Source organism: Meles meles, chromosome 8 (genome assembly GCF_922984935.1).
Source record: "Meles meles chromosome 8, mMelMel3.1 paternal haplotype, whole genome shotgun sequence".
NCBI classification, from domain to species: Eukaryota; Metazoa; Chordata; class Mammalia; order Carnivora; family Mustelidae; genus Meles; species Meles meles.
The window spans coordinates 118,814,829-118,827,359 of record NC_060073.1 but is presented as its reverse complement, the minus strand read 5'-3'; the positions used below and the strand labels follow the sequence as shown (position 1 = coordinate 118,827,359).

General features: G+C 45.4%; 1 protein-coding gene across 1 annotated transcript; it reads right to left on the bottom strand.

Annotated features, from left to right (window-relative positions):
• Positions 1–832: 832 nt before the first annotated feature.
• Positions 833–11,388, bottom strand: MMP13 (matrix metallopeptidase 13). The gene is made up of 10 exons (XM_046016134.1): positions 11,249–11,388; positions 10,919–11,160; positions 10,075–10,223; positions 9,778–9,903; positions 7,912–8,073; positions 6,459–6,576; positions 5,773–5,906; positions 4,639–4,798; positions 3,143–3,246; positions 833–2,122 (listed from the first exon to the last, which is right to left on the bottom strand). The coding sequence occupies exons 1-10, from the start codon at positions 11,363–11,365 to the stop codon at positions 2,022–2,024; spliced, it is 1,413 nt and encodes a 470-aa protein (XP_045872090.1). The 5' UTR covers positions 11,366–11,388; the 3' UTR covers positions 833–2,021.
• Between the last annotated feature and the right edge of the window lie 1,143 nt (positions 11,389–12,531).

Here is a 12,531-nt window from a genome sequence, read left to right as displayed (position 1 = left end):
TCCAGAAGTAGTGAGGTTTCCGCTTCACTGTGTCCGCAGCATCTCCTTACCGTCCTGGCACAGCCCAGGTGCCCGGGTACGATTCACCGCTGGACGCATGGACGGCCGGACAGGCATTTCCAGTCCAACAGCCAGCCTCGGAAGAGCCTGGGACTGTCCAGGAGGACGACCAGTGCGGAGACCGACTCTGAGGGCTGTGCGGGGAGCAAACAGTCAGCAGCCTCCTCGCAGCTGCAGTGACCAGTCCCCCTCCCCTCAAAGTCACTTACTAACTTTGAATCTCTGCTGTACCATACAAGATCCGTGGGGTAGAGGGCAAGTTTTTCTAGTTCATCTCAGCATCTTAGCTGCCTGTTTAACAGACATTTGCTAAATGTCCGGCCGGACAGTGTTTAGGGAAACAGAAAGAACCTAGTCTTAAGCTCAGTGGACCCCGAGGTTCCCAGAGAGGGTTTGCTGTCCTCATGAGAGCTGCCTGCCTCCCCGTTTTTCCCGACTTCACCAACTTGTAAGAGTCTCGTTCTAAGCCTCAAGAGAGTCAGGCCCTGAGAGCTTGAAGGTATGCCTGAGAACACATCTTCCGTGCTCCCCATCTAGTGCTCCTCCCACTTCATATGGAAACGCTGGTCCTGCAGGGGAGAGTCTGAGGAAGTGTGTGCTCCTCCTGGGGAACAGGCTCACCAGCACAAAACGAAACCCTGGGTGAGTTACATTCACCGAGAAGTCCGAGCAAGAAAAAGGAATACTTTAAATGGATCCTCTTTGTGTAAGGAAAGCCTAAAATTACACCAAAAGACAAAATACACTATATAATAATGTCCATGGAAAATACCTTTTTTATTATAAACAGTATAAATGCTTCCTGACACATCTTGCAAATATCATACACTTTCTTTTCTTCGCCTGAACTTCTGTGAGCAAGAGGTCCCAGCATGTCCAAGATTGCTTGTGGCCATTCCCCCGTTCAGCGAGTACCCCACGCTGGGCAGGTAAGCTATGCGGGAAGGGGAGAGGACAGCACGGAGAGGGAGAAGCTCATTTCCAGGGAGAAGCTCATTTCCACATCCGCAGGAGGACTGCAGTCCAGTGGGATATTTTCTTTATTTTGGATGTTTCTTTATTCTGGAAGTATGTTTTCGCATGCTTCCAATTTACAAGATACACTTTCTATTTCCAGAAAAGAGCCTGTCCATCCACGGTGAAGGGGACAATTAGAGCAATTATCTAGGCGCTACTTTCATCTTAAAGAATCTGTTGATTTATGAGAGAATGACGCCTTAGATCATTGTGGTAGCCAGTTTAGTCCTTTGGTATTTGGGGGAGACCTGGAATGTTTGGATACAAAGAGAGATGGGCTGTCTTTATCTTCTTTGTGGGTAGGCCTGGGATCACGGTCAATGGCGAGAATTAAACCGAGCCCACAGACCACATCTACTGTCCTCGGCCTCGGGCCCTGACTCTCATCTGGGGTGACTGATCCTAGTGTCAGTAGGAACGGCGGCACGTACATTCAAATATTCTCAGTGCAAAACCCAGATCACTGCTTTGGGAAGCTGCCCACGTCTTCATCACAGACACTTTCCTTCGGTTTCTGTCTGTTCCTGGTACCGTATGCTCCCTGCAGACCCCTTCTCACACTATTTTATACTTTTTAATAAAGACGATTTGTTAATTACATAACTGTGACTTATGCCTGTGCAAAATGTCCTTATAAATACGTTTCAACATTGTGCTAACTCCCTTTGGCACCCGCACGTCCCGTGTCTGTGGTGGGAAGTAGCGTGGGCCGTGGCTCTGTGCAGCGTGAGAATCTGATCCTCACGGCGGCCGGATTGCGTTCCTTCAAATCCACCGTGGTTCCAGCCACGGCTCACTGTACAGATGCCCTCTATTCCGAGATAAGTTACCGAAGCTTGTTCCCAGAACTAAGCTCTCCCGACCTCCCCTCCCCCACACCCGGATCGCTGGAAGTGTTCTCTCCAATGCTCGCCAGGATTTAAATAACAGTATTTAGAAGACACTTAACACCACAACAGGGAATTTGCTGGCATGACGCGCACAACGCGCTTGCTCCAGACGCTGTACTCGAACTGTATGGGCCCGTTGAAGAAATAGATATAACCTGGAAGAGAAAGACCAAAAAGGAAACTGCAGAGTCTGAGTTTACGCCAGCTCACATTTGAAAAGTGCGACCTGTTAGCCCCGTTGTTTTCTAGCACGCCGGCATCTGTGATTAGAACCCTTCCAGTGCCTTCACAGATCGCTACCGTTAACGGAGGGAAGAAGTATACAAGTTTCTCAGGTCTCCTGTCACCTTGAACTAGTGCTCATTTTTTTTTATAAAACTTTTTAAGATTTTATTTATTTACTTGAGAGAGAAAGAGCATGAAAAGAGGGAGGGCTTCCTGCCAAGCAAGAAGCCTGATGCGGGACTCAATCCCAGGACTCCAGGATCATGACCTAAGCTGAAGGCAGATGTTCAACCAACTGAGCCACCCGGGCGCCCTGAAATAGCGGTCATCTTGCCGTGAGTTCCAGTTTTGATGCTTGACATATTGATACTACTTATTTAAGGTTGGGAAAATGCCCCTTTTCATAATTAAAGCAAAAATAACCATACAGTTATGATAGTCATTGGTCTTTCTATGTAAATGACTCCCCACTCTGCCTCTGCTTTAAATTATGGCAATAATTTTTGTCTCTTGGCATCATTAAGCATTATTTAAGATAATGTTGGGACACCTGGGTGGCTCAGGAGGCTTAGTGTCCAACACTTGATTTCGGCTCCAGTCGTGGTCTTAGGGTCATGAGATCGGGCCCCACGTACAGCTCTGTGCTAGGTTCTCTCTCTCCGTCTGCCCTTGCCACTTTCTCTCCATGTCACTCTCTCCAATAAATAAATAAAATCTTAAAAAGATAAGTTAAGATCGTGTTTAAAGTTTGGCATCTTATATCTGTAGAATTAGCAACCATTTGAGCAACGTTCTTGTTTATTCTAAGTGTGGTATGTTTTATTTCCTATGTAACTACTCCTTAACTGCCATAGGTCTCTTAGCACATGTAAGTCCTATGTAAAACTGCTCTGAGGGGCTCTGAGGGGCTACAGAGCCCCCGTTGAGGTCAGCATGATGGAACTCATTACCATTTTTCTCGTAGACGGCATCCACTTTATCACCAATCCCTGGGAAGTCGTCTTCTATCAGCCTGGGGTAGTCTCTATCCATGACCTGGTTAGTGTCATCATAGCTACGAAGCAAGAAAAAGAAACTCTTAAGTGGGTCGTATTTCTTAGGAATTGTCTTAGAAATGATACAGTGGATATCACGACATCTTTCAAAATTGACAAGAGTTACAAAATTTTAAGTCTGCTTAGAACATCCAGGAGCTTTTTCAAACTAGGAGTTAGGATGCTGAGTGCAAGGCAGATGTGTGTGACCACTTGTGGCCTTGTCTCGGGCCATCTTTCTAAAGATCATCACAACTCACTTCCATTTCACAAACAGTTTATCTGTTATAAACGTGTGTTAGTAGGAAAGTGTTGTTAGACCAAAATAAATGCATGTTAGTGCATTGAACAACTATATACTGATCTCCTAGACAACTCACTAGGTGTGGTAATGGAGGCAGGAATATTTGAGGTATAACTTCTGGACTGAAAAGTTATCGGGGCGTGTGGTGGTTCTGAAGCGACGAAGGGGAGCAGGGCTCGCCCCTCCCATTGCTACAGTTCCACAGTCCACCTGCCCTGTGCACAGGCACACCCGAGCCAACCGCACGCATCCTGAAATCAGCCTGGAACAGCCTCCCGTCAGGTACCGCCGTTTCTGTTACTGAGGACAGCTTCTCTTCCTTGCGCTATGTTCCAGTAGGTGAAAGACAAGAAGCACTGAACCGGGAAGGGAGGTGAGGCGCATCTACACAGCAACACTAAGCAGTGGAAGCCAAGCGTCAAGACAAGGAGACACCAAGGACCATAGGAGGACATGAGAAGGGACGTGGCCTATGGATGGGGTGATCCAAAAGACTGTGAGCTTCAATGGTCTTCCCAGTTAACTTTGACCAGAGGATAGGATTTCAAGAGAGAGAGATGCAGGGAAAGATGTTCCAGCCAAACAGGGGGATAAAAGCACAGTGTTCTTGTGACCTGGTAAGTCACACACCCTCACTGCACCACGAACCTCACCTAGGGCATGGGGACTGGAACAGCAGGACCGGGAGAACCCGACTGTAGAACTTAGACAGTAGTGAATGTCACTGTCAGACAACGAAGACGACACATACAGGAATGTGCGTGTGTGCGTGCACATGTGTGTACACATAAGGCTACGAGTTTCAACCTTTCAAGTATGGGATTCCTATGAGATACTCTCACCCCCACATGCATACATGGCTCTAAGCGCTTACAGGCAGCCGGCGTCAGAGGGTCGGAGCTGCCTTCCTACTGACATACGCTCAGAATATTCCAGCTCCGCCCGTCCTTCTAAAAGGGGCTGACTTTAAAAACCATGGGCCGGCAGCTTCCTGGCCAACCTCTGCTCTGGATGAGCGTGAGAGAGTGACTGAAACCAGCAAGAGCGGTGTGGGACTCACTCAGCCCCTGCGACACAGGGCGATGGGTCAGTCAACATGGCGGCTCACCTCCAGACCTGGTTTCCCGAGAAGAAGAGCGTCTTCCCTGTGTCTTCAAAGTGGACGGCTGCGCTTATCTTCTTAACCTCTTTTGGAAATCCCAGCTCGGATATTTTTTGGGGATAACCTTCCAGAATGTCATAACCATTAAGAGCCCAAAATTTTCTGCCTAGAGTAAGTGTAAGAATAGATTTATTACCCAAGGGACTTTAGTAGGATTCACATTATGTAGGTATTTACTTCAACGAAGAAAGACTCATTTTATACATTTAGAAATCGATTAGGGTCTGTGTTTGTGAAACACAGAAATATGAGCATTCTTCAAACAAAAAATAGGATTTAAGATTCTAATTTCCTAAATATGAGTACAATTACCACCAAATATCTTAATCAATTTGGCAAGATCTGAAGTCCAACTGCTAATCTGGAGCTGGGTGAAAAGTGTATTAAACTTTCTTCATGAATAAGCAGGAGAGTGGGAACAGTGAACCAGACTGAAAAGTCAGATTTCATGCCCGATAACGTGACTTTATTGTAGCATGAATTATGATGTCAGTAGAGTGCTATTGGCCATTATGAATGATGATGAGGAAGACGGAGCAGCAGTTTGGAAAACTGCCCTGATTTGATGTTGAGAGAATAAGTAAAATATGAAAATGCATATACCCTCTGAGTATAAATATTCAAAAATCCCTATGACATATGGTGAAGGGCGACCCAAAAAAAGTGAGAAAATAAAATAAACTGACTTTTCAGAAGGGGGAATTATCGATCATATTTTTTCAGTGTTTCAAGAGATACATGGTCATGATGTTTGCTCAGCAAATAATTTTTGAGAGGAAGTAAGAAAAACTGACACGACTGTTATAAAACAGTGAATTGGTAACGGTAAGAAATAATGGTGAATTTTTACTTGTCAAATTTGGGGACATTTGGTAGAAAGGTTCCAAGTATGTTCTGTTTAATATTTTGTTATGCTTGGCTCTTAATTTAAGCACTTTTTAATACTTTTTAATAATTTTTAAAATTTTTAAGTATTTTAAGCATTTTTTTTCAGGACCGGTCGTTGAGCTAAGACTCCGGCAGCATCGTGTTCATCCCGGCCTGCCGGGACTCGTGGGAGGCCCCCGGGGAAAGGCTTACCTCTGAAGATGAAGATGAGGTCCCGGGAGGGGTGCTCGTAGGCGGCGTCAATCCGGTTGGGAAGTTCCGGCCAGAAGGATTTCGTCAGGAACAGCTCGGCATCCACCTGCTGCGGGTGCAGGCGCCAGAAGAATCTAGTGCCAAAGTGAAAGTCCAGAGTTTGATGAATGAATACACGAACACATGAACAAACAGGCCTACTAGACCAAGATAGAAGTACAAGTTCATCTCTCGTGTCTCGGTACCCCCAAGCGTAGGTTGTAAACACGCTCTCAAATCGCCACGTGTCACCAGAACTAAGTCTTTCCAGCCCCAAAGGAATTCGTGCGGACGCTCTGACAGTTGACTGATGCGGCAACTGATTCCAGCACTTGGGTCTTCAGATAGGTAAACTGGGTTCCTGTACTGACGTGGCTATCTTTATAAAGAGAAGCTGCGTCACGCCCAGATGAGCCCCGGAAAAGGTAAAAGTAAAGTTACTTTACTTCATCTGTGACTTCAAAGTCACTTATTTCATCTGAAACACGTAAAAAAAAAAAAAAAAAAACTACCCCCAAATCTATTATTTCACTGTTAACATCGCCTTCGGAAATGTGACTGGATGTTAGGCAATTTGCAGACACAGCCTCACAAATTCTCACAAGTGTCCGGGACATGCGGACTGGGTAAGAGCGTATCAAGAGCACCTGTCTTTAAAGATCATCGTTTCTCCTCGGAGGCTGGTGATGGCGTCCAGGGATAAGGCAGGATCACATTTGTCTGGTGTCTTGGGATGTTTCGGGTTGGGGTCTTCGTCTCCTGGGCCTGCAGGCATGAAAGGAAGGGAAGAAGGTGGTGAGGTCGGCCTTCCTGATGCCCACCCCGGCTAGTGGAGGGTCACAAGGTCCCGTGCGGCGGGGGCAGGACGTCCCCAGCTTCCACACCAGATCCAAACACCCTGCAACCTTCCTCCTTTCCTGCGGGGTACCAAGCTCTTGCGGGTGGGCTGGCTCCTCCCGCTTCCATCCTCAAGACCCTTTGAGATTCTTCTCAAGCAGATTTGGGTTTCTTGAGGTTGGAGATAGAAACGGGTGGGAGGGGATGGAAGCGAGACTCCGGGGAAACCTTCCCCACCCCTGGCACGAGCTACGGGACAGGCTGCTGTGCAGACGCATCTTTCTCTTCGAGCCATTTCTGGGGGCACACCGGTCCCTGCGGGAGTCCTCCCCTCTGCTCTATCTCTCGCCTCTTTTATCAGCTGGCAACATCAGACACCGTTTTACCCCCGTGCCATGGCTATGAGTGAGAAGCCAGGCCTTCGGCAGCCCTGATGTGCCACGAGTTAGCTTCCCCCTGGCTCGGGCCATGCCCAGTACCAGTCCTGTGCTGACTGCTTCTCCACCTGGCTCCCGTTAGCTCTCTCATCAACTGCCTGGTCACAATATTGTAGAGATAACAAGAAACACAAGGTGCTTGCCCACACCCACACCAGCTGCTAGAGCCGATTTCAGTCCAGAGGGAGAAGGATCAGCCGCACGCCATGAGCAAGTCTTCTGAGCTCGCGGCTCTGGAAGAGTTCACACTGATGACTGTAACTCTGTTACTAGCAGGAGATTTTGCTAGACCGGGGGAGGTTTAATTATTTTGTAACTATTACTGAAAATTTAGAAGAAAAAAAGAAGAGATTCTTAACAATGATCATCTACAATAGTCGATGTTGACTGAAAGTTACCACAGGCCACTTGAATGGATTCTACTGTGGCAAACTGCCGTGGCGGAAGGAATACCCAGAATTTATAAAAGCTGGCTAAGGCCACACCTTCAGCCTCAGCCTCGGTACCAGTGACACACTGTCTAAGCGCTGCAGGGTGTAGTTTCTTCATTGGTTAAATGGGGAATAAAATGCTTTCTTTCCTTACTTCCGAGGTGTTTTGTGGGAATCAAAGATACTCCTCACGGTATAAACTACAAATAGGAATCTGCAAAAGCTTCGGAGGATAGGATATTTTCTACTTGAGCAGATGCTCTGATTCAGAAAGGGAAAATGGGCACGTCTTCCCAGGTTTTAGTAACAGAACCAGGTCGGCAATATTGGTAACGATAACCTCACTGACGATCTTCAAGGCTATTCTGTTGTTAGACTGATAAATTCAGAGTTACCATAGAGAGACTGGATGCCTTGTACATCGTCATCAGGAAGCATAAAGTGGTTCTTGCCGGTGTAGGTGTAGATGGGAAACATGAGTGCTCCCGGGTCCTTGGAGTGGTCGAGGCCCAAGGAGTGGCCGAACTCATGGGCAGCAACAAGGAACAAGTTGTAGCCTATAAACAAAGCGACGATGAGAAAGCAAGGCAGTGACTAGTGAATGGAGGGAAAGGTACTTTCCTCGCCTCTTTCTCTTTCTTGGATGTTTCACTCTTTTTTTTTTTTTTTTAATTAAGATTCAAAAGTCACATAGGGTGCTACCTGTAGGGTGTTTCTAGAACATTGTCTGAGCCAGAGGCATCATGCAAACAGATGATGACCAAGTTAGAGCATGCACTAAATAGGGTCTCTGGGAATCTCCTTGGGAACGAATCCTAACCAAATGATCCTTTCCAGAGTATTCCTAGACTCTGAAGTTTAAAGAAATAGGAACTCTGGAAATGATTGGCCAACTTTCCTTGACTTTAGAAGACTCCTGTGGCACTGTATTTACATTATTTCCTCTAGTCATTCTTTCTACCAATTTCTGAGCCTCCTACTACAGATATTTTAAATTGAAAAAAAAAAATGAAAAGTTGGGGAAAAAAAATACATTGAAGCTAGAGTCACTGGTTTCAATTTGACCTTAAAAACCATTTGCTGTCAGAGCCTGTCCCTGAAGGAGATGGATGAGCAGCGCAGTAATCCTGCAGACCATAAGGGCAATCAAAGTTCACATCATCTGAGTAAAAAGCAATTTTTCACTGAAATGACTCATGATGGGTCCTGTTCTTGGCCTTTAGCTGAGAAATCAATCACAGTTTGTTTGTGAATATTTTCATTCATTTCCACTAGCTGTTTCAAACCCAGGAGCCTAAAGCTGGGGTTTACCGTGGCTCTGTCTGAACAGTACTAGAGGTTAAGATCCTTCTTACCTGTGTAATATTCAGAACACAAATGCATCAATCTCACCTTTCTTTCCAAAGATACATGGGAGGCATTGAGGCTGAGGCACTGGTCAGCCAAGGCCCAGTTTTACTCTTTGGAAAAACAATCCTTCTGATTTAAATGAATAACAAAAGGTTGCTACCTTTGAAGACGACCTCTAACCCTCACAAGCAAGGGTCAGCGGAGATCCGCAGGTCCGTCGGAGTCGGAACAATCTTGCTTTTCTCCTTACATTAATATTCTCAATTCTTTTGAGCTTTAAAGATTCATCTACTGACCGAATTCATTCAATACCGAGTTTCATTTTGCTCTCATAAATATAATTTGTATCTGGTCTATCTCATGCTGTTTGGAGCAAGACATCATCTTGATTTGTTGGAAAGGTATTTGTAAAATCAGTGACATGCATGTGTCTGAAACTAGGAACTCACATAACAGAGGACAGAAAACATGCTGCACGGGTGCTCTTAATAGTTCTGTCAAGGAAAAGAACACTATTGCAACTCACATCCAGTTTGTCTGGGACCTGCCTCTCTGGCCCTAACAGTTCTTAGGTATATATTTGTAATAAACTTTTCTTCCTCTGCACAGCAAAAGGAAATCCACAGTAACAACACCTTGGCTGACAGAAAGACATTTGGGTCCCAATTCACAGTTGGCTAGCATCCCTCAAGCCACTCAACTACACCACTCACTTTCAGTGATTTGCATAGGTTTGTAGAAATGTCCCGTGTAGAGACTAATAAGCATGAGGTAAGCTCGTGCTTTTTTTTTTGAAAACTGTAATCAACTATCGAACATAATTTACAGTATGCTTCCTCACTTCTTATCCATGGGATCACCGTCTAACCTACTCTAGTAATCATGAATCATACCTTTGTAAGAAATATTACCTTTGGAACTACTTGTCCAAGTTTCGTCATCATCAAAATGGGCGTCCCCTCCATAGTTTGGCCCAGGAGGAAAAGCGTGAGCCAGCAGACCGGAAGGTCCATCAAATGGGTAGAAATCACCATGTTCTGCACACAAAAAGGGAAGAGTTAAGAATCTAATGATATCCAGCAGTGCCTGGCACGAATGCTTGGTGAATTCTGCAAAACAGAATGAATGACTGAAAGGAGGAATTAAAAAATGGAGACAACGAGGGGGAAGAACGTAAAAATATCTCAAAGATGATTCTGCACCATTACCTTTAGTTCCAAAAGAGATCATGATATCCGCCGTGCCGTCATGAAGTCTGGTGAAATTCAGAGGGGTCACATCTGACCACACTTTGAAGGCTTTTCTGAACGCCTTTTCAACCTCAGAATGAGTCAGATCAGGGGTATAATTCACAATCCTATTCAACAGAGAAAGTTTCAATTACATTTTTGGAAGGAGAAAGCTATTTGAGAATGTATTTTCTTGGAATACTGCTTTGCAACTCAAAATGCAGTTGCTTCCCTAAAAGTTCTACCAGAGGTCCATTATTTCAAAGAACTTATTAATTATGATGCCATGCAAAGATAACAAAATGAATTCCGACATATGAGTATCTCCAAATATATGACCACTTGTAATTTTACACCTAAAGTATTCAGATATTTAATGAAACTTATATTTTATGATACAGGTTTGGAGTTGTATTGCTATGATCTAAATAAAGGAAACAGTTTTGTCAAGTTCCTCGAGAGAGTAGGACTCTCCATTTTTGAACACTCTTAATAAATATGCCTCATGTAGTACATATGCAAATTTTATTACACCTACTTTTACTTTTAACTTGATTTCTTTCCTAAAAAAAAAAATGCTTTGCGATTTCCAATGAAAAATCACGCTGGGTTAATGTAGCAATGATAGATGTCATGAGATATTCTCGCCAATAATATTAAAACTATTACTGGAATTATTTAACTTCTAATTAAATATGTAAAGCCTACCTAAAATAAAATGGAACCAAACATGTTCTATCACCTATGGCTTGTGCTGAAAATTAGGCATTTGATACTATTTTAAACACTAACAAAGATCACGGAAAGATAGCCGCTGGTTCACCTGTAGGTCAGATTCGTCTTGGACCACTTGAGAGTTCGGGGGAAAACATTGTACTCGCCCACATCAGGGACCCCACATCTTGGTTTCTTCATGATGTCCAGGGTGTTATCATCAAGCTTGCCAGTGACCTCTAAGCCGAAGAAGGACTGCATTTCTCGGAGCCTGTCCACCACGGAGCCTGCGCCCGACTTCTTCAGGATTCCAGCGGGATTCAGGGGGTAGTAGTAGGATTTCAAGTAGTGCTGGAAAAGAGACCAGAATGGCCTGCCTTTAAAAGAGAAGGGCACCTGTGAGATGCAACTCCCCTTTGGGATTGGCAAGATACCCTACCTCGGCAAGCTGGAAGTCTTCCTCGGACAGATCGTCCTCGCCATCGCTGGGAAGGGGCAGGGACCAACACCGAGTCCAGCTCAAGAAGAGGAAGGCAGCCAGGATGCCTGGGAGCATCGTGACGGACAAGCCTGGAGCTTCTGCCTTCTCCCAGACAAGCACCTTTACTTTTATAGACCTGCAGGGGTGACTCATCATTTATGGGCAAGTTCCCGCTTCCTAGTCCGCTGAAAGTAAACATGCTTACATGGCGACTTTTTTTTTTCTCCCAAGATGTGTGGTTTGTGGTAGAATTTGAGGGAAGTATAAAATGAGGGCTTCTCTCATTTCAGCAGGGCCTCCAAAACCATCTGGCAAAATAAACGGCCTCAGCATATTTATGGACACTGTGGGAAGAAGCAGAGAGTCATAAAATTTTCACTTTACTGGGCAAAAATATTTCTCCCTCTGTAGGAAAGCAGCTACCTCTCCTTTGTTTCAGAGAAGAGTGTCCGGATGCTGCAGTCACTTCCGTGAAGAGACACTTAGTCCTGCTTCTAGAAGCTCCGTAACCTGGTTTATTTGCCATAGGGCGACTCCAGAGGGAGACGCTGCGTGTCCCTGCGGCCATAGAACTGGACCAGACCCCAACGCGGAGGCCGGGAAGGGCCAGGGCACAGGCACGGGGCTGAAGGCTGCACGGACATTTAAAGGCGCTGGTGTGACTCTCAACAACCCTGGGATCCCGCCTGAATTCCCTGCAGTTCCGGGAAGAAGCGGGAGACTGCATCGGAGTACAAGATAAGGCTGACACGGACTGTGGGATCACCACCCGCCCGGCTTAGAAGGCATGTTCTCACTTCATCTGTGGAACAGCCTTAGAAGTAGGGACTACCGGAGGGCTTGTTTTCACTTTACGTACGAATAGTCTGAGACCCAGAGACGTTAAATACTTGTTTGAGGTCACGGAGTTAATAAATGGTACTGTCGGCATTCGAATCCCCAGCCAGTAGACTTAAGATTTCATGTTTTTTAAAGCACCATCTGGTATAGCTTCTCCCCATTAACTCTCAGAAATTTCAAAAACGGAGCTTTGTTCCCACACCTCTGGGAATACCCGGGAAAACTAGGGGTCTAGGTAACTCATGGCCAATTTCAAGTGTCTTCATTTTGACTTTGACATTTAAGTAGTAGAAGTACCTGAGGTCCAAAGCCTCAGGAAAATCGTTCACGAGAGCCCCAAGAACATCCCAGTTTTAGTACCACGATGTCGGAATGTCATCTTTGGTGCCCCACAGATGTAA